The sequence below is a fragment of the Nelumbo lutea genome, chromosome 3, assembly GCF_056320005.1.
Source record: "Nelumbo lutea isolate HS-2025 chromosome 3, American lotus-T2T, whole genome shotgun sequence".
Classification (NCBI taxonomy): domain Eukaryota; kingdom Viridiplantae; phylum Streptophyta; class Magnoliopsida; order Proteales; family Nelumbonaceae; genus Nelumbo; species Nelumbo lutea.
In genome coordinates, this window is record NC_142686.1 from 11654014 (window position 1) to 11678637 (window position 24624).

At 38.1% G+C, this 24624-nt stretch overlaps 1 protein-coding gene across 4 annotated transcripts in view; it reads right to left on the bottom strand.

Moving 5' to 3' along the window:
* RGD3 (ROOT GROWTH DEFECTIVE 3) overlaps positions 1-24624 on the bottom strand; it is a 93452-nt gene that overhangs the window by 49938 nt on the left and 18890 nt on the right. For 3 of the 4 annotated variants that reach the window (XR_016110706.1, XM_088980823.1, XM_088980824.1), the window contains exons 5-10: positions 23709-23929; positions 23466-23520; positions 19066-19147; positions 3525-3862; positions 727-835; positions 17-626 (exon numbers count right to left, since the gene is read on the bottom strand). Coding sequence is in view for 3 of the 4 variants with exons in the window: in XM_088980823.1 (XP_088836949.1) it covers positions 17-626; positions 727-835; positions 3525-3862; positions 19066-19147; positions 23466-23520; positions 23709-23929 (1415 nt within the window). In the remaining variant the exon portion in view is untranslated. Of the gene's footprint in view, positions 1-16; positions 627-715; positions 836-3524; positions 3863-19065; positions 19148-23465; positions 23521-23708; positions 23930-24624 lie in introns of all 4 variants that reach the window. The other variant, XM_088980826.1, reaches the window with a different exon arrangement.

A 24624-nucleotide genomic window follows, 5' to 3' on the forward strand; every position in this document is an offset into this window, starting at 1 on the left:
AAAATCAAAAGCATACCGATCTAATGACAAAACACAAAGAAAACGAAGGGCACAATCCTGAAGAAATTCCCAATTTTTAATCCATGAGTGTCTTGTTTGTTTCACCAACTTAACTAATTTGCTGCTACTGGGTAGACCTTTCAATATCTCCAACCATTGGATGGAATTTTCATCAGCAAAAGATCTGTTATGCTTTGCCATATCATCAAATCCTTTAAACTGCAAATCAGATCCATCAGGATAACAATCAGGTTTTATCTTAATAAGATCACTTCCAGGTGCACCATTGACCTGGACAGTGGTGGAACTCTGTTCACCATCTTCAAAATTTAAGCAGACATCAATCTTTATGTCCTTGTCCACCATTGCTACTGGATTAACAAGTGAACATGACACATCTTCAGATTTTTGTCTTTTAAGATCCGGCTCAGACTCCTCCCCTGCAACTTGGACATTCAGATCAATTTCCCTTTCTCTCTTTGTTTTAACCAAATTAACTCTATCTTCAGATTCAACTGACCACATGCTTTCCGAGCAAGAATCAGACATAAACACACCAGCTGAAGCACCTTGATGTGATAAAATTTCTCTTAGAGCCATAATACTGCCATGGCGCACCTCCCAAGCTGACATAACCACCATCAAAAATACATTGTTAAAGAAATTAAAAAACCCGAAGAAAACTATTGAAAGAACTTACTGGATTAAAACATACAAGGTGCTTACTGGGATCAAACATATCAACGATGAGCTGTTCAACAAAACTCTGGAAAGGCCACCGCCCATCACCTTCACTCTCAAATCCATCCTCTTCCATAACAGCATCCACAAAAATCTGTAGAGTATGACATCTTAGAAAAATTACAAGCAGAGCCACTAAATGCCTCTAAGTTGGCATTAAACAAGAGAAGAAAAAGCCATGAAAATAGATGCAATGTCATTGGCAGTTTTTAAAAGCGCAAAGCGCAAAAAAGGCGCACGGATCAATTTGCGCCTGAGGCGCAAGGCGAGGCGCGCACCTTTTTGAAGCAAGGCGCAAAAATACAAAAATACAAAACAAAACAAAAAAGCTAAAAGATCAAAAAAAAGGTCAGAATTTTCAAAAAAAATGCCAAAATTTTCAAAAAAATAATCAAAAAATATTAAACATAATATTACTAAAAATATAAAGTTAGATTTTAAAATAATGTTTTAAAAAACCTATTATCTAAAATTAAATACATAAACATAAGATGCAAAGCATATTCAAATGAGAATTTAAAAATAAAATCAAATAAAAACCATTTTCAAGCATGTAAAACCACTAATGTAATGTAATGTAAAACATATTACATTCTTGATTCTACGAGCCGCTTTTGTGCCACGCCCCTCGAGGACCTAGGCGAGAAGCATACCCTAAAATGCGCTTCTCGCTTGTGTGCCTAGGCATGCCTGAGGTGTGCCTTTTAAATCACTAGTCATTGGCATAGAAAACAAAAAAGTAGTGGATGTATCCGAAATACCATCATCATCATTAGTGATGCAAGTTGGGCAGGATGGGTCGGATTTATGGTCAATTCACACCCAACCCTAAGACTGCATTGTACCTAGGGTAACAGAATGCTAACTGATAACAGAAAAATTGCAACATGATTTAACTTACCTTCTCACCCCTGATGGTCCCAGATTGATTAGTTAACAGCAATCAAAGTTAAGAATTTCAGACCCTAACATAGACTTGTTCGGGCTTGCCTCGATGGGCATAGTACAAAAGCAACTCATAGAATCAAGAATGCAATATGTTTTATATCACATTAGCAACTTGAAACAATGCAATTAAGGAAAAAAGAGATTGTGGGTTTTACATGCTTGATTTATTTTTAAATTTTCATTTGAATATGCCTTACATGTTATGTTTATGTATTTTAACTTTAGGTAATAGGTTTTTTAAAACATTTATTTTAAAATTTAAGTTTATATTTTTATATGTTTAATATTTTTTGCATTTATTTAATTTTTGGTTTTTTTAATTTTCTGACTTTTTTTTATCTTTTAGCTTTTTTTGGTAATTTTGTGCCTTGCTTAAAAAGATGCGCGCCTCAGGAGCAAATTGGCCCTTGCGCCTCATGGATTCGAGTCTTGTCACATTCACTTTAGGATTTCAATTACTTAGTGACCTGGGTGGTTTCATGAAACTAGGACCTGTTTTCCGGTTAAACCGGATGGTCAGCCGGTTTTCACTGGGTTTTTTGGCATTACGGTTTTCACTGGGTTTTTTGGCATTACGGTTCTTGGGGTGTGACTGAACCAACTAGGGCCCCGGATCACAGTTCAGCGGGTCTGACCAGCCGGTCCGGTCTGGTTTTCTACACTGCCAAATTGCAAGCTGAAATGATGAAACAAATGCACAAGCAAAGTAGCTGCTTATTTTAACTCTGGAAACACAAACCAGAATTCTAGTCAAGCATAGCAGGTATTAAGATAGGCCCCACACAAGAAGAATTCAGCTTGTGTCTTTTTTTATCAATAACAGAAACTTTATTAAGATTTATGAAGCTTTAGGTACAATAAAGGGGAGATAAAAAGTCTTAGCTCCCCATCAGCAAATTACAATGAAAGAAGATTAAATATTAGCCCAAAAAAAATCCCCCCTATTCACCCCTTGCTTGGCCAAACCATCTGCAAAAGAATTAGCAGTCCTTTTCACCCAGCTGTATTGTATCTCAATGCCCCTACATAGCCATAAAACTTTTTTCTTTTCATTATTATAACTCCACAAGCCACTGTCCTCTTTCTTCAACCAGCTAATCCCCACCTTTGAATCACCTTCCAAAATCAGCCAACTGATATTTAGTTCCCTTGCTCTTTGAACCCCTTCCATTGCTGCAAGGATCTCAGCCCTAAGAGAGTCCCCTTCTCCAATAGGGCCTGAGAACAGAGCAATAGCAATCCCTTCCTCATTCCTGAAAACTCCCCCAATCCCAGAGGGCCCTGGATTCCTTATGCTACTGCCATCAAAATTCACTTTTATATAAATCCGGAAAGAGGAGGGGACCAAAAGGGACTAAATATGGCTTTCAGCTTATTCTATTATTAGTTATACACAAATAAATCAGTTATGGAAATGCATGTCAACTAGCAAATTTAAGTCCAACATGAACAGCATTGTACCGTACAAAGCCAAGCTCAGACCCAATGTCAGGAAAAGATGGGACGGAAGTGGGAGTACAATATCAGGCTGCCTCATAAGACTCCAATCCTAGTATGGACCCCATTGCATTCAAATAGCAGCACAATTTTTTTTCTATTGATAAGGGCACAAACAGAACCAATACCAATTATAATTTTCTTTTTTCCCTTCTGAGACAAAAGTCTCTACCAATGGGAGAAAAAGAGGGGAGAACCCTGGAAATATGGCAAAAAAAAAAACATACAAAGCTAAGAGAAAAGACAAACATTCTTAATTTCTTCCACCAAAACTAAGAGGGCTCAAGTAAACAAATGTGCAGAGAAAGGATGAAACATAATAATAATAATAATAATACCTTATTTGAATTTAATGGATCTGAACATGACCCCCTTGGTGTCCCCGAGTTTTGAGAACATGAAACTTCAAGATCACCCTCATCTGTCCACCCTTTCATTTGGTCTTTTGCATTTATTTTTGCTTTCCGTTTCAAGAGATTCAATTCCCTCGCACTTGGTCTTTTAGAAATTAAACTAGGAACCATATTTGCAACTAAGTTTTGGATATTGTGTCCAGATTGTGCAGTATAGAATCTATAGTTCATCTCATCTCCATGGGAATTAAATTTGTGGACAAGAAGATCCTCATCTCTGATCATTTCATTGACATCCATAAACTGCTCACATACATCCAAACCTGTAAATGGAAGTACTCATGCATTTAACAACTGTGAGAGCAAAGAATGTAAAAACAATCTCACTGTAAATAAGGCAGATAGACATGCAAAATTCTTAACAGTCCGTTCGCAGAACATTCTATTAGATAGCAACATATTGCCCTGACCGCTTGAACCAAATGGCATAGGAATTGTGCAACCAACATCATCCAATTCCAGACACTTATACAAGTTAAATACAAAGTTAACCAGAGAATCACTACCACAGTTCCCATGCATCTAACAAAAAATCTATTTTGTGTAGATGCAAATTCCCTAGTAGGGCCATGAAGCCTGCTTGCTACCAACCCTACATGTTTACTGTAAGTAACAATCAGGAATTTTATTGATATATTTATAAGAATAAAAAGATTTTATGTGCCAAGCACCAAATTGAAAGGATAACCATTCTAAAACAGTCTATACTACATATATTTCATTTAATAATTTAAAAACAATTGGCCAAAACCCTATCCATTCTTGCTAAAGGATCAGCCATGCCATTTGATCAATGGATGACTATTTCTGTACGTAGAAGCACTATGTCACTAATGTGATCCATCTATTTGGGCAGGGGACCCTCTGGATTTGCCACATCACTCCCATATTTTGGACCAGCAGGAGAAAAAAGTAAAGAAGAGACTAGAGAGATGGCTTCTAGAAGGTGAGAATAGACATAAAACAAGAAAAACAAGAGGATGTGATAAACGGAGAGAGAGAGAGAGGAAGGAGAATTGCAAGAAAAGAAAACGGAAGAAAGAAAATTGAGAGAAATAGAGTTTTGCATTGATAAAAAAAACACAAGAAAAACACTATTCAATAAGTCACTGATGTAGAACTGTAAGGACAAAAATTCAACTACCGTGGACTGGATGGATGGGATAGAGCGATACAATAGAAGAAGACAATACAGAAGATAAAGAGAAGAGAAGATGACAATAAAGACCTTTTTTATCAGCAAGATGACAATAAAGACTTTAGGCATGTAACCAACAGGGTTTCACAGGCTCCATCAAACCAGACACCCCCTATGGGTAGGAACAATATATCTTGGCATCCAATGTGGCACCTGCTCATCCATGAGTGAGAAATCTGAAATCTCCAGTTTCCCAAGTTATAGGAGCAGTTTTCTTTAATGCTACTAGCACATATCAATCCCCTTAATCCTTATTAAGAGATTTTTAAGTTATATAAAAGTTTTAGTGCCCACCAATATGTATGTAGAATTTAGAAAGTTATCCTGGACCTTGATTTGGAATCATATCACTTTTCTTTAAGGCTGTTTGTTTACACTTCACACAAAAAAGAAAAAAAAAACTTGTCCACTATGTTTGGCTTTGCTTTCTTTGTTATTCATATTGCATGAGAATAAGCACCAAAACATTGGACGTGTCCTCACCACAACTACCTTGAGGGCACTCCTTAGAACTTGAAAAGACTTCACAACTAATAAAGCAAGGCCCAAGTGATCAAACATCAAAAGCGTCAACCACCAACAGAACAATACTCAAGACATTCTGAGGAGGCTTGTATGCTGCCCCTTCACCTAAGTTGTGGGCCCCGCACCTCTTAAAAGCAAACAACTTTATCCTTATTTCATGGGACCCACTGTTAGTCTTCTCAAAATCCTTGCTCGAGGAGTTAATGATTTTATCAGAATCGACCACTATTTAAAGACTCTCATATGTGTCCCTTTTCAAATAAAGGCTTGTCAGTTCCCATCTGCATGATTACATTTACCCCCCCCCTTTTCGAACGTCTCCCCTCTCTCTCTTCCACTTGCCCTTCCCATTCCAGCACCCCCCGACCTTTTGTTTTCCATCGTCTTCCTTCTCCCAGCCTACGTTCTTTTGCTCAAGCAGCTTCCCATTTTCCTCTGCGAAGCAATCTAACTCTTGAATTCGATCAGGCCGGACCACTGAGTCCTCCTGAATCTAACAAAGTCGGATGCAACCTTCAACCACCAACCTCAAGTCACACCACTCTCTAGCAAAGTTTAATGCCAAGCTTATGGGGGATCAGATGTATGTTCTCTACTTTGACGAGTATTCTTTCTGCTACCGAACTCATTAACTTATACGTGCAGGCATCCACTCTTCTAAAGCAACCGCATGCATTTACGATCACAGAACGTATTTAGATTCCAAGCATGGAGCAGAATCCCAAAGGGATAATCTAACTCTTTAATTGTCCCCACTAGCGAATTCCATCTACCCAACCTGAGATCTAGTATCCTGATCTAAGCTATTTCTCAATCCAGGATTTCATCAGCCTCTCCTCCTTGCTGTGAAAAATAAAGAGAAAGAAACCTCCATTTAACTTTCTCACCTGAACGTTTTCTTTGAAGCTCCATTCAGTGGTCTTGTTAATTGTGATTTTATAAACTATGGAGAATGGGTCCCATACAAAAGGTTTTCTTAGGCTGATAATACACCACCTAACCCCTTTTTACTTTGATATTCAGATTCACTAATAACTCTTATCTACTGTCTCCCATAGCAACTGTTCCTTGTAACCCCCTGTTTGGCCAGTGTATCAGCCATATAATGTGCTGATTTGTATGAAAACTCAAGATACATTCACCTTTTGCCTAATGGCAGGAAAAAGAACTTCATGACAAAGTTGGTCGTAGAGGGGAGAGAAATAGCCCAACATGAAGAAATAATAAAGATTTTTTGTGGATCATTTCAAGGACTTTAAGGAACACCCTTGGCAATAGAGATCAATGGGAGAAGTTGGATTGGCCTACCTTGAGAAGTGAATTGGCAGAGATAATAGAAAAGTATAAATTTCATATTAAAGTACAGAAAATCAACATATTCATGAGAAGAAAAGGAAGAAGCAAAATAAAACTCAAAAAACATAGGGGCTGAACCCTTAATTTTGTTATAGGAAAAGAAGAAAATAAAAGTATTGATAGTAGTAGTAGTAGTAGAAGTAGTAGAGGAAGAATGTATGGAAGAGGAAAATGTGCTGATTAGATAAAATTTTAAGTTCTTCCTTACTTATTGGTTCAGGTTTTTAAGTCTCTGAGGGTCAATACAGCATTTAGCAATGTTTGTGTTGATTAAACCCTAATAAATAAGAAAATAATAAAAAAAATAGTATATAAGCACACAAAATGATTATTTTAGTTTAATAATGTCTATTTTATAATTATAATCTCAAAAAAGAATGAATAAAAAAGTATTTTATAGTAGGAAGTAGAAAACTGCTTGGCGATTAGGCGAGGCGAGCCTCAAAGGGCACCTTATCGCCTAGGCGCCACCTTGACAACTATGTTCCATATATCATCTCTCAAGAACAAGGAGCCGTAGTTATGGAAAGGTTAATAGTAAACCAAATTTGGTGGCCAATAAGTGCATACTGTATACAAGATATTAAAAGGGGAGGGAACAGGGAAGAGAGGCTTGATGTGTGTGTCTTATCTAGAATAAGGTTATAATTTAGTTTATTGGTCTTTCCTGGATATGGATTTAAGGCAATGAGGGTTTGGAGACAAATTGAAAGGGATGCTTGAGTGCATGCCACCATTTAATATATGTCTATGGCACTGTTAAAAAATTTCCCCCCCTAAGAGAGGGCATAGGCAAGGAGACCCTCTATCCCTTTCTCTTTACTATTGTTGTCAATGTCCTCAGTCAACTTATTGCTAGAAAAGATAGGCTAAACTTGTTGAAAGGTTGGAGGATAAGCAGAGAGACTGTGAAATGGCACACAGTTGCAATTTGCTGACAACATTATCATTTTCAATGAAGAATCTGGGTTGGGAGGAGCTAGGAACCTACAATCATAAACCAAGTGTTTTAAAAGATTAAAAAAAACCTTAGAGTCGGTTTCCGAGAAAATGGCTTGGCTGATGATTTAGCAAGCAAGGAGTTAATAGGGAGAATATATTTTGGGCATGTTTGTAATTTGCAATTTGATTATGTTATAAGGGGTCACCTTATTTAGGAAGGTGACAGTTGTAATTCTATAATTCCCAAGCCTAATGAAAGATAATTTTCCTATCAAAAAAAAAATCTTAAGAGTCAATTGGGCAACGAGTTGTAATCTGAGAGTCAATCTGGAGGACGAGGTGGTGGAGTCACCTTAATAAACTCCAACCCAACAATGAAAGCTGCATTAATTGCAAAAAGGCTACAGAAATTAATGAAAGATTTCAAATGTTTTAGGCTCAATTGTAAACAAAGAAAGAGAGGATGGATGGAACTTTTATCTCCCAAGAGGTTCATTGTAAATCTGTTACATTTTCTCAATAAAAAGGGTCATTACCCAATATACAGTCCTAACCTTTGTCATTGTTTTGCACAAAGTGGTTGTGGCAGCTCCAAAGCTCAAACCCATGTTTCCACACTTGCTATCCCAAGATTTTATCATTACGCCAAATAATGGCACCCTCATAGTTTATCTAATTTCATAAAATCTATAGTTGTTGATCAAATATAATAATGATATTTCTAATTATCAAAAAATATAAAGACAAATTTCTTGTGGGATCCAAGAACGACTAAAAGGGATCTCTTCATAAATTAGGGTACAAACAGAAGAAAGAAAGAGGAGGTTGGGGTAATACGAACATTGGATTAAAAAACGAAGCACTGCCAGATGGTTGTGGAGGTTTTCGACCAAGGCTCATACACTGTGGAACAAGGTGATCAAGAGCACATATGGCTTGTCCGCTGATGGATGGGAAGTTGGTTTGGCTGCTAAAACCACTTTTACAGCTCCTTGGAAAGCAATCCCCTCTTTATATCCAGAGATCATCAAGCTCATGAGGCTGGAGATAAAGAACTAAATTTTTGCACAACATTTGGTGGGAGGACCTTTGTAATGATAAATTTCCATCTCTCCTTTCTATTTATCATTATAAGGTTGTCATGGTATCTGAGTGTCTCTTTCTTTATTTGATCTTGGCATGTCTTGGAACATGGGTTTTAGAAAAAGGTCTTAGTGACGAGGAGGTATGTTACATTTCCACCCTCATTGAGTCTTCCAATGCTTCTTTTGGACGGGACTAAAACAGATAAAAGAGTACGCATTACTGGTGCTTTTGGGGTTTTCTCATGTGTCTCTTTATTCAGTGACCTGACATCTAATCTGGCTTTACGTCAAGCTTTTCTCCAATATGCATTTCTTTGTAGAGCAAGCTGTGAGACTGGTTCATACTTCCTAACCTCCTGTCCATAGATGTCAAGGTGATGGCTAGACGACTAGGCAGTTTTCAAATCTCATGTTGCCCAAATGCCATTATAATTTGAATAAGGCTCACGACCAAAGAATCAAGACACCTAGGTGACTAGGCAGGCACTTAAATCCAATGTGGGCGCATATATACAATACACATTACTACATTTAATTATTTAATATTTTTATAATGGATTTTTACAGTAAATAATTTGTATTGATTAGTTATATTTGCTACAATAGAACCTATTACATACTATCACCTTTTTCATTAGAAGAATACTAGCAAAGCTTTTGCCTTCTAGGGTTTTGTTTTCATAGTAGGATCAAATAGAAGAGCAAGAACTCTCCACTGACAGGTTAGTTTCACACACAGTCCAACTCCAGCCTGTAGGTAAGGGTGCCAATGGACCGGTTTAGGATTGGACTCCAACCAGTCCAAAATCAAATTGGATGGATTGGACAGACCAACAAGACATATTGGATTTGACCAATCCGGTCCAAAATATTTATTAGATTGGATTGGACTTGGTCTGTCCGTAACAAATTTATATTGGATTGGGTTAGATTAAGTCAGTATCTGGTCCATTGATATAAGATAAGAATATATGTGTCAATGGACCAGGTTTGGGTTGAAACCAATCTAAATCAAAATGAATTTGAACAGATCGGACAGTCCAGACATTGAATTGGACCTGTCAAAATTGGTCCATAACATTCATTGGATTGGAATGGACCTGGTCCATTTATAATGGACTCACATTGGACTGGACCAAATTGGGCCAAATCCAGTCCAATTGACACCCCTACCTGTAGGTACATAACCAAAAGGGAAATCTAAACAACATTGAACAAGGGCTTCTTCTTCTCAGTTTCAGTCTGGCCAACACCACTTATCTTTCTTCTTACCCTCTTTGTTTTGAGCTTTTTTCCTTCCAAAATAAGGGCTTCTTTATTTGTCTTTTCCCTACATTTTTTGAGTGATTCTTTTAGAATGAAACAGGGGCTCCGCCCCCTTCTTTTTCAAGGGCTCTGCCCCCCTGTTTTCTTCTTCTTGGACCAAAACAAGGGTAACGCCCCCAATTTTCTTCTACTTTTTTTCTTTTTTCTAACTTTTCTATTGTACAAGTTCTAACAAGAGAGGGAAAAGAGAACAGAAACTCCTAGAGAGAACAGAAACTCCTAGAGAAGAAACAAGAGAGGGAAGAGAGAACAGAGAGATTTTTGGGTTGAATCTAGCTTCGCTTTCTTATTGCTTTGCCTTTTATTTTTAGACGTACAAGTTGGAAGTTGTAACAACTCAAGAATTCAAGAATCAAGATTACCACTTGCCTCTTGCATATAGCTGGTTTTAATCCATGTGCTCTTTTCCTTGGGTATACTTGTTTGATAGCTAGTATACTGACTTGTTCTTGGTTTCTAACAGTTCCAACCCCCCCCCCCTCTGAAGCAGCCTCATCCTCAAGGATGAGGTGAGAAAACAGTTGCCTTAGTATTGAGCAAGCCTCCCATGTTGCATCATCTGGAGGCAGTCCTTGCCATTCGACTAAAGCTTCACGTACCAGTTATTGATGTTGTTTGATCCAACGATAACCTGGGATATGCTTTTGTTGCCAAACAGTGTGTCCCTCCTCATCAAATTCTGGTAGAGGTGGGGCAAGGAGCTGAAGTATCCACAGGTTTTTTCAATTTTGATATATGAAAAACAGGGTGGGGATGGCAGGATTGGGATATAGATAATCTGTATGCAACTACTCCAACACGTTAAGTGATGAAAAATGGTCCTTAGTACCTTGGAGATAACTTGTGCCAGCTTTTTCACCCCAGTGATGCTTGTCGATAAGGAAGAAGCTTCAGATAAACCAAATCACCTATGTTATATTCAACCCGATGATGATGTTTATCAAATTGGGCCTTCATTTGTTGGTGAGCCTGTGTTAAATTTATTTTGAGCTCCTTGAGAATGTTAACTATATCTGATAGGTGATTGTCAACCACCGCCACTGAGGTGCATCCTTTTTCATAAGGAAGAATGGTGGGTGGTTAACACCCATAAAGTACCTTAAACGGCACCATACGCATTGAGACGTGAAATGTGGAGTTATACCAGAATTCTGCCCAGGGTAGCCACTAGACCCATTGTCATGGGCAGTGATTTAAAAGGTGTGCCTAGGCGCACCGGCAAGGCGCATTTCAGGGTATGCGCCTCGCCTAGGTCCTAGGTGCAGTCCTTTCACGTGCGCCTTTTGAAAAGCAAGTAAAACTATAAAATGTCTTCTTAAAAAGCAAGTAAAACTATAAAATCATTAATTTTTGTGTGAAAACTAAGAATTTAAGACCTAACGCGGACTTGTTTAGGCTTGCCTCAAGGGGCATGGCACAAAGGCAGCTCGTAGAATCAGGAAAGTAATATGTTTTACATTACATTAGCCATGTGAAGTAATGCAATTGAGTGAAAAAAGAGATTAGAGGTTTTAAATGCTTGAAAATGTTTTATATGTTTAATTTTATTTTTAAATTCTCATTTGAATATGCTTTACAAATTACATCTTATGTTTATGTATTTTATTTTTAGATAATAGGTTTTTTAAAACATTATTTTAAAATTTAAGTTTATATTTTTTAATAATATTATGCTTAGAATTTTTTATTTTTTTATTTTTTAAATTTTTTTGGCTTTTTTTTAATTTTCTGACTTTTTTTTATTTTTTAGCATTTTTTTATAATTTTGCGCCTTGCTTCAAAAAGGCATGTGCCTTGCGCCTCAAGCGCAAATTTACCCTTGCGCTTTTAATTTTTAAAACACTGGTCATGGTTTATCACTAACAAAACACCTCAGATATGTTTCTAAATATTTGTTAATATCCTCTGTTTGCCCATCCGTCTATGGGTGTTAACTCATAGACCTGTTGAGGGCGGAGCCTTGGAGCTTGAAATACTCACGCCAGAAATTGCTTAGGAATGTTGGATCACAACCCGACAAGATGGCTTTAGGTGTGCCATGTAAACATGTGATTTCCTTTATGAACACAGTTGCTACCATTGCAGGACTATATGGGTGCGACAAAGGTATAAAATGGGCATATTTTGATAACTGGTCAACCAGCACCAATTTGACAGAGTATCCCTTAGACTTGGGTAGACCCACAATCAAGTCAATATGGATTTCTTCGCATACTAAATCTGGTATTTTCAATGGTTGGAGAATGGCGTAGTACGGAAACAAGGCACGTTGAGAAAAGCTTCAAAGAAAAGAGCATAAGTCGAACTACCAAGAAGAAGAATTCTTCACTAAATAATTAAGAGAAAATTCAATATCAAAAAAATGTCTTAGCCTTCCCCTAGCTACTCTTTATATAGGCATACACCCTTATGGCTCTCCTACAAGAAAGTTTCCTAATCTATGAAAACACTCCATAATAGAATCCTACTAAAACTCCTCAAAAAGAAAGTCTTAATTGAGCAATCCTAATATAAGAAAACACTCCATAATAGAACCCTACTAAAACTCTTCAAAAAGAAAGTCCTAATTGAATACAAATTTGAAATCTCACTATAACGCTAACTTGGTCTTTTTTATCGATAGCAGAAATCTTTATTAATGAATAATACTTGTGAAAATTAATTACAGAAAATGGGGAGGTAAACTATCTTAACTCCCCATTGAGTTAAGATACTCAATGTGCCCAAAACAAATGGCAAGTTAGCGTTAACAAAATACTAAAAATGCGCCCAAAACAAATAATCCTTAGCCACCCCTCGCTTAGCTAGCCCATCAACCATTGAGTTAGCACTTCTCTTAACCCAGCTGTATTGCACCTCTAAGTCCTTACACAGCCAATCAAATTTTTTCTTCTCATAGATGTAGCTCCACAAGCCACTGATATCTCCTTTCAGCCACCTAATCACCACCTTCGAGTCCCCCTCAATCACTAAGCATCTAATGCTTAATTCTCTTGCTCTTTGGATTCCTTCAAGAACTGCTAGAATTTCAGCCCTAAGAGACTCACCCTCTCCAATTGGCCCAGAGAACATGGCAGTAAGATACCCCACCTCATTCCTGAAAACACCCCCTATTCTAGAAGGCCCTGGATTCCTTACACTGCATCCATCAAAATTCAGATTTATGAATCCGGCGGGAGGGGGGTCCAAGTGGGACTACAGTTCCTTTTATACATAGCAACAGTAGCAACCGCTTTCCACTTTCTCAGCATGTCTGCCATAGAGAATTCAGAGAATATCTCCATTGATTTCAGCCAACGAGCAACCCTTGAAAGTATCAAATATGTTAGGTTTTCTGTGGTTATTTCCTTATCTGAAAAAATTTGTGAATTTCTTTCTTCCTTTATTGACTAGCACACTGCAGCCCTAATGCTTCTACACATAATCTTCCCCCTTCTCTTAGGCCAACTAAAGAAAGAAGGAGAGAACAAGCATTGCACACTCACGAAGGGATTCCAAGTATACCCAAAAAGGGAAAACACCCACTCCCAAACAGTCTTAGTAACTGTACAAGTAACCATAATATGATAACCCGTTTCCCCACCATCTTTGCAAAGAATACACCTATTAGGAAGTAAACAACAATTGGGCCTCTTTCTTTGAAGCAAGTCATTTGTGTTAACACTTTCTAGGAAAATTTCCCAACAAAAACTACCAACCCGAGGAGGAATGGGTTTGCTCCAAATCTCTTTAACCGGGAATGACAGCCCAAGCAGAGTAGTAGGATGGACTAATGTCTCAAAAAACGAAGCACAAGAGAAAGAGCTAGTTGAAGAAGGGGTCCAGATTCTGGTGTCTCCCTTACTAGGGTTCAAGAAAACATTTTCAAGGATGGTTAGCAAAGATGACATACACCCCAAATTTGTATCCCTTATTGCCCTTCTCAACCCCAGATTCCACCCAAACTCATAAGAAGAATCAGAAGGAACCAAGAAGGAGGAAATGGGTTCATTTTTCAAATCTAACAAAGCAAACAATGATGGAAATTGGTCTTTCAGGGTAGGTCCCCAACCCAAATTTGCTCCCATAATTTTATTCGATTACCGGAGTTCAAATCGTACTTGATCCAAGGGGAGAAAACTGGAAGCAGATCATGAATGGCTTTCCATGGGGATGCAGCAGTAGTCCTTCCTAAAATTCTAGGATTCCAGTCATTCTCATCCAACCCATGTATGCTAGCCACAATCTTCGTCCACAATTTGTCCCTTTCCAACGGGAATCTCCACAACCATTTCCCTAATAATGCCATGTTCCTTTTCCTAATATTCCCAATCCCAAGCCCCCTAGCTTCTTGCTCCTATTTACCACTTCCCACCTCACCCTATGGTCTTTCTTCTCCACTCCTAGTTCCCATAAAAAATCCCTCATTAATTTTTCTATCTTGTTGGGGACCTCTGTAGGAATCTTGAACACTGACATGAAGTAAATAGGAAGGTTGGAAAGGGTAGACCTAATCAAGGTGATTCTCCCCCCAAGAGAAAGATAATTTTTCCTCTAAGAAGCAAGCCTTTTCTCAAATCTCTCTACTACCGGGTTCCAAAAGCTTTCATTCTTGAGGTTATCTCCTAGGGGGAGGCCCAAATAACTGATAGGCCACTCCGAGATAACACTAACTTGGTAATGACGAACTATGATAGAAACTCTGCAATGGCGCCAACTTGGTAAAAACGAACTAAGATAGAAATTCTGTGGTGATGCTATATCGGTAAATATTTACTAAGTTGGGTCGTTCGCGTCATCTCTGCTTCTTATGTGTCTTGGAATGGTCCCAACTTGCATAGAACTTATTAGCTTCCTTCTGTGATGCATCATCCTCTCCCTATATGTACTAAGATGGGTCATCGAAAACCAACTTTGTAAATGTTTACTCAATTGGTCCAAATTCCATACTACATCAGAGAACACCAGCAGGCGATTGCACCTTGTATTTTTGGAGTTGACAAGTTGATCACACGGCTACAAATTCCTTAATGATGCGCTTCATGCCTACCCAAAAATAGTGTGATGCAATGTGGCAGTATGTTCTTAAAATATTGATGCCCACCCTCTAGTGAATTGTGGTACAATTACAATAACTGAGGCAAGTGTGCTGAAGTGGATGAGAGAACCATGCGACCCTTGTAAAAATAGAATTGGGCCTTGCATTGAGTAACCTGGTACCATTGATGGGTTTTGGAACCATTTAGATTGAATTGCTTGCAGTTTGGGGTCTTCTTGTGTTTTTTGTTTGAGAATGTCTAGTAGTGGGTACTGCGGTTTTGAGACTATTAGAATGGAGAGCTCTTGTTTGTGATACAAGGCATCTGCTACTATATTGGATGTGCATGCCTTAAAGTCTATCACGTAATCGAATCCCATGAGTTTGTAGGTCCACTTGAGCTGAGATTCTGTATGGAGTTGTTGTTAAGCCAAGTGTTTCAAACTTTGTTGGTTTGTTCTTATGATGAACTTACAACCCATTAGGTATGCTCTCCATTTTTAGACTACAAGAACAATTGCCATCAATTCTCTTTCGTATGTGGATTTGCATAATGATTGTCCATTGAGAGCTTTTCTGAAATAGGCTATTAGTTGGTCCTCTTGCATTAGAACGGCTCCTAGGCCTCTCCCAGAAGCATCACATTCAACAATAAAGGTTTTATTGAAATCTGGTAAAGCAAGTATTAATGGTCTGGATAGAGCTTGCTTAAGTAGATTGAATGCAACTCATATCGTCTCATTCCACAGAGAGGCCCAGAAACCCCCTTAGGCTCTTGAGATATGTAAGTTGGGGCCATGATTTGATGGCGGCTACCTTCTCTGAGTCAGCTGAGACCATGCCTTTGCTTACCATGTGGCCCAAATAATTAATCCGGGTTTTGCCAAAATCACATTTTAGATTTTTTTTGCAAATAGTTGGTGATGATGTAATGTTTCTAATGTGATTTTAAGATGGTCCAAATGAGCAGCCCAGTCTGGCTATATACAAGAATATCGTCAAAAAACACAAGCATTAAACGATGAAGGTATGGACGAAATACCTCATTCATGAGTGACTGAAACGTTGGCGGCGCATTTGTGAGTCCAAATGGCATCACCAGGAACTTGTAATGGTTGGCATGTGTTCTAAACATCGATTTGTTGACATCATCCAGGTGGACATGTACTTGATGATAATTGGATCTTAAATCCAATTTGGAGAAGATAGTGGCTAACGTGAGCTCGTCCAAGAGTTCTTCAATCAATGGTATTGGAAACCTATTCTTCACAGCAATCTTGTTTAATGCCTGATAATCAATGCAGAATTGCCAAGTATCGTCTTTTTTCTTGACAAGTAGCATCGGTGATGAACAAGGACTTGAGTTGGATTGTATGTGTTGCTTGGATATCATTTCAGCTACAATCTTCTCTATTTCATTTTTTTTGAGAGTTCGGATACATGTAGGGTTTTACATTTGCCGATGGGGCACCAATGTGATTGGGATTCTGTGGTTACTTTGTCTTCTATGAATACATCCTCAAAGTTTGCAAGGAGTACACTAGTGATGAACAAGGACTTGAGCTAGGTTGTATGTGTTGTGTGGATATCAATTCAGCTACAATCTTCTCTATTTCATTTTTTTGAGAGTTCGGATATTTGTAGGGTCTTACATTTGCCGATGGGGCACCTGGTGCGATTGTGATTCTATGATCACTTTGTCGTGATTGTGGCAACCCTGGGGTTCTTTGAATACATCCACAAAGTTTGCCAAGAATCGTTGGAGTTCCATGGATATCTCTTGTTATGCATGTCTCGGATTCAATTCTTTAAGCTTGGGACTATCCGAGCCTAGGCCCATATTCATCAAAAGATGGTATCCTTGCTATCTACAACACGTAATCATGGATTGGAGGCTTTGATTCTGTGTTGTTGCAGGTCTTACACCTTAGAGATGGTAGTCCACACCATCTACAGAGAAGTTCATTGTCATGCGGCCCCAATCAAATACCACAACGTCTGCTCCTGAGAACTGAAAAGGGTGCAACTCAGCCTAAAGAAGATAACCTTGTACCTTCATGATGACATTTTTGCACAGACCTGAGCATGGAAGGTTATGGCCATTGGCAACCAAAATGTTGAAGGGTTGGGTCTAATACACAATTAGGCCCAATTGCTTGGATAAAATTTCAGAAATGAAAGTTAATGTGCTTATCATAACAAATACGGGTTTACCCAACACTATATCTTCGACCCTAATTTTTCTTGGGGAGCAGGAACCGCTCAAGGCATGTAGAGAGATCTCCGATGAGTCTAGTCTATTCCCCTCCATGCTGTTAGGGTATGCCAGATTCTCTGGTTCTTCAGATTCACCATTTTGGATTAGATAGGCCCTCTGGATCTTGCATTTGTGTCATGGGCCGTACTTTTGTTCGCAATTGTAGCAGAGGCCGCACTCTCGGCGTTTATACACCTCAGTCCAATAGAGCTTTTTGTAGGAGAATAATGCTTGTGAGTTATGTTCTGGAGCTGGGGATATTATGGGCTTGGACCGAATTGGTTCAATTCTGAGTGGGTTCTTGATGAGAGGAGCAAACTATGGTGGTCGTCCTATCTTTTTCCATTGGTTTAATTTTCCTTCTTGTAGTCTTGTGAGTCCCACAGCGGCCATAACAAAGGAGGGCTGCATGCACTTCACTTTGACTCTAATGCCGTCGCGCAGGCCGATGAAGCTCCCAAGCAGTGCAGTTTCCAGCCACCCTTGTACACGATTTGCAAGTTTCAAAAACTCTTGTTGGTATTCCCAAACAGTTCCCTTTTGGTGTATTTTGGACAGGGCTTCATCATGATTTTCGAACCCTATTGGTCCAAATCTTACGCACAGAGCCTCAGTGAAGTCTACCCAGGAAACTTGAGGGTGAGAACATCGAAACCATTGGAACCATACAACGGCTTCACCTTCTAAATGGAACAAAGAAACCAAAATGCGTTGGTTGTTGGGTGTCTCGTGGAACTCAAAGTAACATTAGCATAGAAAATCCAAGGGATTGGATCGTCGCCTGAGGCCCTGAGTACCTTTGGAACTAGTAAGTCACGTTTTACGGGTCGAGTGCTGGTCTGTTTGGGTTCTCAACCGATAACTTCCTGATTTCCTTCCAGATTGTTGTCAGTGGCGCCCCTCACGATTTGAACCAGTATGGCATTCAATGACTTCTTGATGTTTTGAAGGTTGGCGATGACCTTGTACAGGTCGATATCCATTTGATCGACCCAATCTTCCATGGAGTTGGATCATGTGCTTGGCATTGGCTCTGATACCAGCTGTTGGGTTTCTGCCCAACACAAACACTGATTTGAGATAGTATAGCCTCCTAGAGAAGAAACGAGAGAAGGAAGACAGAACTGAGAGATTTCTGGGTTGAATCTAGCTTCGCTTTCTTATTGCTTTGCCAACTATTTATAGATGTACAAGTTCGTAGTTGTAACAACTTAAAAATTCAAGAATCAAGATTACCACTTGTTTCTTGCATAGCTGGTTTTAATCCATGTGCTCTTTTCGGTGAGTATACTTGTTTGATAACTGGTTTACTGACTTGTTCTTCATTTCTAACACTAACTCTATGCATTTTCTTTTCTTCCTACTTGAAGCAAGAAGCACATGCATAAATTGGCATGTGACTTGAGGTAAGCTACATACCTGCATACAATTAAAACTTCAAATTGAACTAGTGACACGCTGATGGGACTGTAGTGGCTCTATATTAGGTGCCAATTGGACTTGGGACTCAACCAGGGCAAAACTGATAGCAGTCTTAAATGGGCTAAGATGGAGCAAGACCCACCAACACAGGCTAATATACACGAATTTTTCTCACTTTGTACATTGTACATATTGTTTATAATATTTCACAATTTTTTTTATTACTGATCAAATATATATATATATACAAAAGCAAATAAATAATACATACCAAAATTCAATTAAATGCAACGAAAAAAGAAACAAGAATTTTCATAGTGGAAAGCAGTTGAACTCACCCAGACGTCGACGAAGATTCTGTTTCTGACGAGCTAACCGCTCTCCTGAGTTCTTGTTACCATCATTTGTAATATCATATTCCTGTACCATAACAGCCATTAACATAAAAAAAGCAACTTGCTCATGGCAAGGTACAAGAAAGAACAAAGATATATACAGAATAAAACTTATCTTTTTATAGAATGTAAAAACATAGCAGATAGAATATCTTGGGAAACCATTACAAGTCAAAACATAAAATATTGAAATAAAGAAAAGGCATCATTAAGGTTGAAGCAGAAGAACAGTTCAAAAGTTTCCAACAAAACCCGGTTAAGTGGCACATCATATTTTTTTGGTGAGCAGAGGCATTCATTAAAACAAAGAAAACAGAGCAACATCATCCAGAACAAAATACAGGACAGAAAATAACACAAACTACACTACTCGACTAAAAAAGGAAACTAACAACTAAGAAAAGTCTGACGCTAGGGAGTTAGAAAGCCAAGCCGGGAAGTCTTATCTAGGGAGCTAGAGGCACATCATATAAGCAATCAAAATGTTAGTTAACATTTTATAAAGATACAAAAGAAACTATAACTTTACAGTGTAATACACCACAAATAAGATTCCAGCAAAAGTTTCCATATTTTTTTAGAGCTAACAATCACATTATTAGGGGAAGACTTCTCCAACCTGTCAAAAACTCTGGTTTCTTTCCCTCCAAAAGCTCCAACAATTTTTACAGAGCCATTACCCATACCAGAATGCTACTAAAGCCAAGGACAGCAAAGGTCAAAAGGTGATAATATCTTCGATGGAATGGACAGCTACCCCGAAATCAGAGAAAACAGAAGGAACCTAACAAACAAATGGTACAAGCATTTTTCCTCACTCTTGCACATGTTACATCTATCCACATCAGGAGGCCTTCAAAGTTCAAGCAAGAACAACTATTTTATGATGGAAAACTATTAAAATAAAAGCCTCTAATACTTGGAGGCTTATTTTTCCCCATGTCCAATCCGGCTTCAGTTGAATTCATTAAAACACCTAGCAAGAACCACATAAAGTAACTTCTACTTCTTTTTCAACCACCTATTTCAAATTAACTCTTCTCAACTGATCGTTCCACAATTCCAACCAAAGTAAAACCATGAATCTCTTTATTCTTGTACAATACATCCCTCTACCTTCTGCTCACCTCACTTCTTCCAGAAACTCCTCTACCTTCTGCTCACCTCACTTCTTCCAGAAACTTAACTTCCTTGGTCCTTAGCTAACAGTCAAGTCAGTAACTTGCTTGAAAATTGCTTCTAACATTTTTTTTCACTGCTTGCAAATATATCTTGCTTATTCTAGAGACTTTTTATGAGTACCTCTGAACTTTATTAGATGTGGTAAAAAAAATGATATTTACAAGCATTTGTCTCCCAAAAGCTACGGTAGCCTCTCTAAACCCTTGTCTTTCCATTGAGTCTGCCACCATGTTTGCTTATCTATTTGACCAAGATGGTTTACTCCCATCTCTCTAGGAAATTCTTTTCTTTGTCATAAAGCACGTCAGTCCTGAAGGAATCATTTCCTAACAACCCTACCACAGTTTTGGTGTCTCCTTCAATCTCATTATTTTGCAAGTTAAACCTCCTAAATAGCTTTAATCTTTTGTGTAAGAGTATGGTCTTATAAAAGACCATAGTAATTCAAACCTACGGCCACGTGCAGAGAGTGAATTCGCAGAACGATGAAACAGTTATGCGAATTCAGAAGTGAAAGCCATGTGAATTCACTCAGTAGAACTTAGGTGATTTTAGAAGCAAATGAGACAGGACAACCGATAACAACAGAAGTTACAGTCATGTGTGGCAATAGGAAAGGGAGACCAAGTACAGTGAAAAGCACGTGACTTGGATCCTAAAAAAAGATGCCGAGAGTGTTATCGGCACACAATCCCATAAATGTGACTAACAAAAATACAAAATTGGCAACTAACTGGCGAATGTCCAGAAAGTTCCCCAAGATTCTATAAAAGACCCTGAAAAAGGGGAAGACAATAATCAGACCCTTTTTAGTTTAGCCTCAGAAAGAGGTAAATAACTTCCTTTTTCACCTTTTTCCCTGTTCTCTTTCTGTGGACATGGATTAACGTCCATCTTCTTTCAGAGATCAAGACATCTCAGATCCCGAAGAGCGCTTTGCCATTTAAACCTTCAAACTCAACTCAACCAATCTCAGGCTACACGCACTTGGAGTAGAGAAAATAATTCTGCTCCTATGGAGTCTCCTTCCTCTATTGGTACCAAGTAAAAAACAAGGAAGTGCAATGAATTGTTTCTCAAGACTCCTCCTATATGAGCTTATTCTGGAGACTTCAATCATTAACAAGAAGTGCAATGAGTTGTTTCTCAAGACTCCTCCTATATGAGCTTATTCTGGAGACTTCAATCATTAACAAGGAAGTGCAATGAGTTTTTTCTCAAGACTCCTCCTATATGAGCTTATTCTGAAGGCTTGAATCATTAACTTCAATATATAAAAATTGAAATTTGTCTTCCAACTTGAATCATTAAATGACAAAGTATTCTCCCAAGTGATTCAGGTCCAAAACAGTGAGAATAACCTCAGAGCTTAAATATTATCTCTCCTACAAGGAATAATGTTTACCTTTTTTCAATGAAGATTAAACTTACAGGTGGAAGTTGAGGGTCCAGTTGCCATAACATGGCTCACTGGCACAGCTGCAGATCCATGGTTTTTTACAATATGAGAATCATCTACTAAAAACAGAAAGAGAATACAAGGATTGGTGATTAAACAATCACCAAAAAAAGAGAAAAACTCTCAATCACTTGTCACTCCACCATATAAAACCAAAAAATCATAAAAAGAAGCTTATATAACCATCAATACAATGAAATCCCAGTTTCCAAATACAAAATAGATGTCTCCCATTCTTGCATATAAGCAAACAACCCAATTTATATTATATATAGAATAGGACTGGGTCCGCATCAGCAGTTTCTCTCCCCTTAGCATTGTGCCTCAAGACCCTCAGGAAATTTTCAGATTAAAAGTTATCTGAAAAAAAAAATCATGTAATATATGTAATAGAATTAGCATTTTGTGTCACATTTTTCCTTGTAAAGTGAATCGTGGAATGCTCATTAAATGTTTTCAATTTGCGAACTCCTAAGACAATGCAACAGCTAACCCATTGGCTTATCTTTGGACCAAACAAAAAGTTGAATTTTACTCCCTAACCAGACATCTCATATCCTGCTACCACCTTTGAGTCACCTTCCACAACGATGTTTATTAGATTTAACAATTTGCCAATTCAAAATCGTTGTAGCGCTGCTAGAATTTCTTTTCCCTTTCTGGAACCAGACTGAATCTCCCAACAGATATTCAGACCACTTCCCTACCAGAAGAAAGATATTTTGGAAATATCTTACAACAAAACTGTAGCTCTATGGATAGTGTGGGGAGAAAGAAACACAATGATATTCAAAGACAACAAAGGCGGTTCATTGTGTCCAAACTAGAGAATATTTCAAAGATTCTAGTGTGGTGACATTACTACAGTAAGGCAGCTTGTGCCTTCAACAGAACAGCATAAAGTTATTTTTGATTGTTGCAGCATCAGGAATCCAGGAAGATCAGGATAATAGGAGACACCTTCCAGAATCACAAGCTAGAAATTTTGATCATATACATGGGTCCATAGCAAAGGAAATTATATGCAATGCTGAGTTGCAATCCCTTCTACAAAAGCTAAGGCTAGCTAAATCGCTAGAGTGCAAATGGCTGGTTGCAGAAGGAAACTAGTTAGTTGTTATTGGATGGTTGGAAGACTGAAAGAGATCCTTTGGGTTCACTCATGCAATAAGAGAGGCCAGATCTTTAGCATTCAATATGAACACATCATTCAGATAGGTGCAAAAACAAAGATGCAGACCTGCAGACAATGAAAACAATGAAAAAGAGTAACGACGAGGGTTTGCTAAACAAGCAGGCAGTTCTAAACTACATAAATTATTATATTAAAATCCTGGGGCTCTACCGCTCTAGGTAGGCCTGTTTTCAGTTATCTAACTCTGACCTAACTCTTTGAATTTCTCCGTTTCTTCTGTCTAAATAAAGCTCTTGTTGTCCCATTATTGGTCAACAGAGAGAACAGTTATAAGTTGGGTATCAATCAAAAATATATATTAATTCCAACTATTCAGATCCAAAAAAAATAACAGCACAGAGAAACTAATTCCAAGGATATCAATACAATAGGTAAACCTTGCTACCATACACCTTAACCATAAGAAAAGCATGCCTTTGGATTTTCTATTATTCCAATAAACTATTTATTACTAATCACAAAATACAAAAGCAGCTCCCAAAAGTTCAAGAAAAATAGTAATATTACCTGTCCTCCAGATGCCAACAAAGCACCAAACTCTAAAATCTTGCTGAAGTCAAAGCTGCAAAATTAAAATCAATGTACAAATAAATAAACAAAGTTGCATTAAAAATAGTTTACAGAAGACTTGTAAAGGACAGATTCATGCATAAAGGCGTCATAAATAGAAAACAAATATAAACAACAAATGAGAAATACAACAGTATCCAATGAGGCAAAAGTGCATTCCAAATCAAGATCCATGATAACCTTCTGAAAGAGAGCCCTGCAACAACTTTTGGATGAAACTCTGGCCAACCCATAACCACATCATCAACAGTGCCAGAAATTCCAGCCCCTTCCATCTCTGCTTCAAGACAAGCAAATACTTCTTTCAGAGATGTATGCTTAACATTCTCTGCAATAGCCCCTACAGCACGAGCAGCAGCAACCCGTGTATCCCAGTTCTTACTACGAAGATATTGAGAAACCTAGAGTCCATAAAGACAAAATGTCAAGTTTAAAATCAATCTTTAACAATGACTTAACTTTCAAAGTTATAACATATAGGCTCAGTTTGCTTCCAGTGTTGTGCCCGGGCTTGGCGTGCAGATTTCTAGGATTAATGCGGGCCTGGGCTAGGCTGAGATTAAGCACAAAAGCCTGGGCCCGGGCTTGGGAATTTTGTGGGTTGGGCAGGCAAGGCAAAGAATGGTCACCCCTAAGAGGGATATTTCTTTTCTAGTGAGATAACAAACAAGATGATGTGGCCACCACTTCATATGAGAGAATTGAAATATGAGCAAGATGGAGCAAATTTTGCATCAGTTTTTGGGATACAAAATTTTCACTGCCAGTGAGAGGAAATGAGACAAAAAGTACAAATTTTATATTGGGTAGGAGTATTCATCATAGTTACAAACAAACGAATGTAAAATTGAATTGGGTGCAAAATTTGTATCCAGATCAGATTTGCATTACGACCAAACAAAACCATACTGACAAATATTAAATACAAAAGCTTAAAGCTATGATGATAGTTCAATAATAGGCTAAATTAGTAGAATGAAAGCAATTACTCCGCCAATTAAATTTCGTTCCACACCTCAAGGTTAAAAATGTTGGCATCAGTGAAGAATGCAGAAATAAACATTGATATTTTATGAAATGATAAAAGAAGCACACA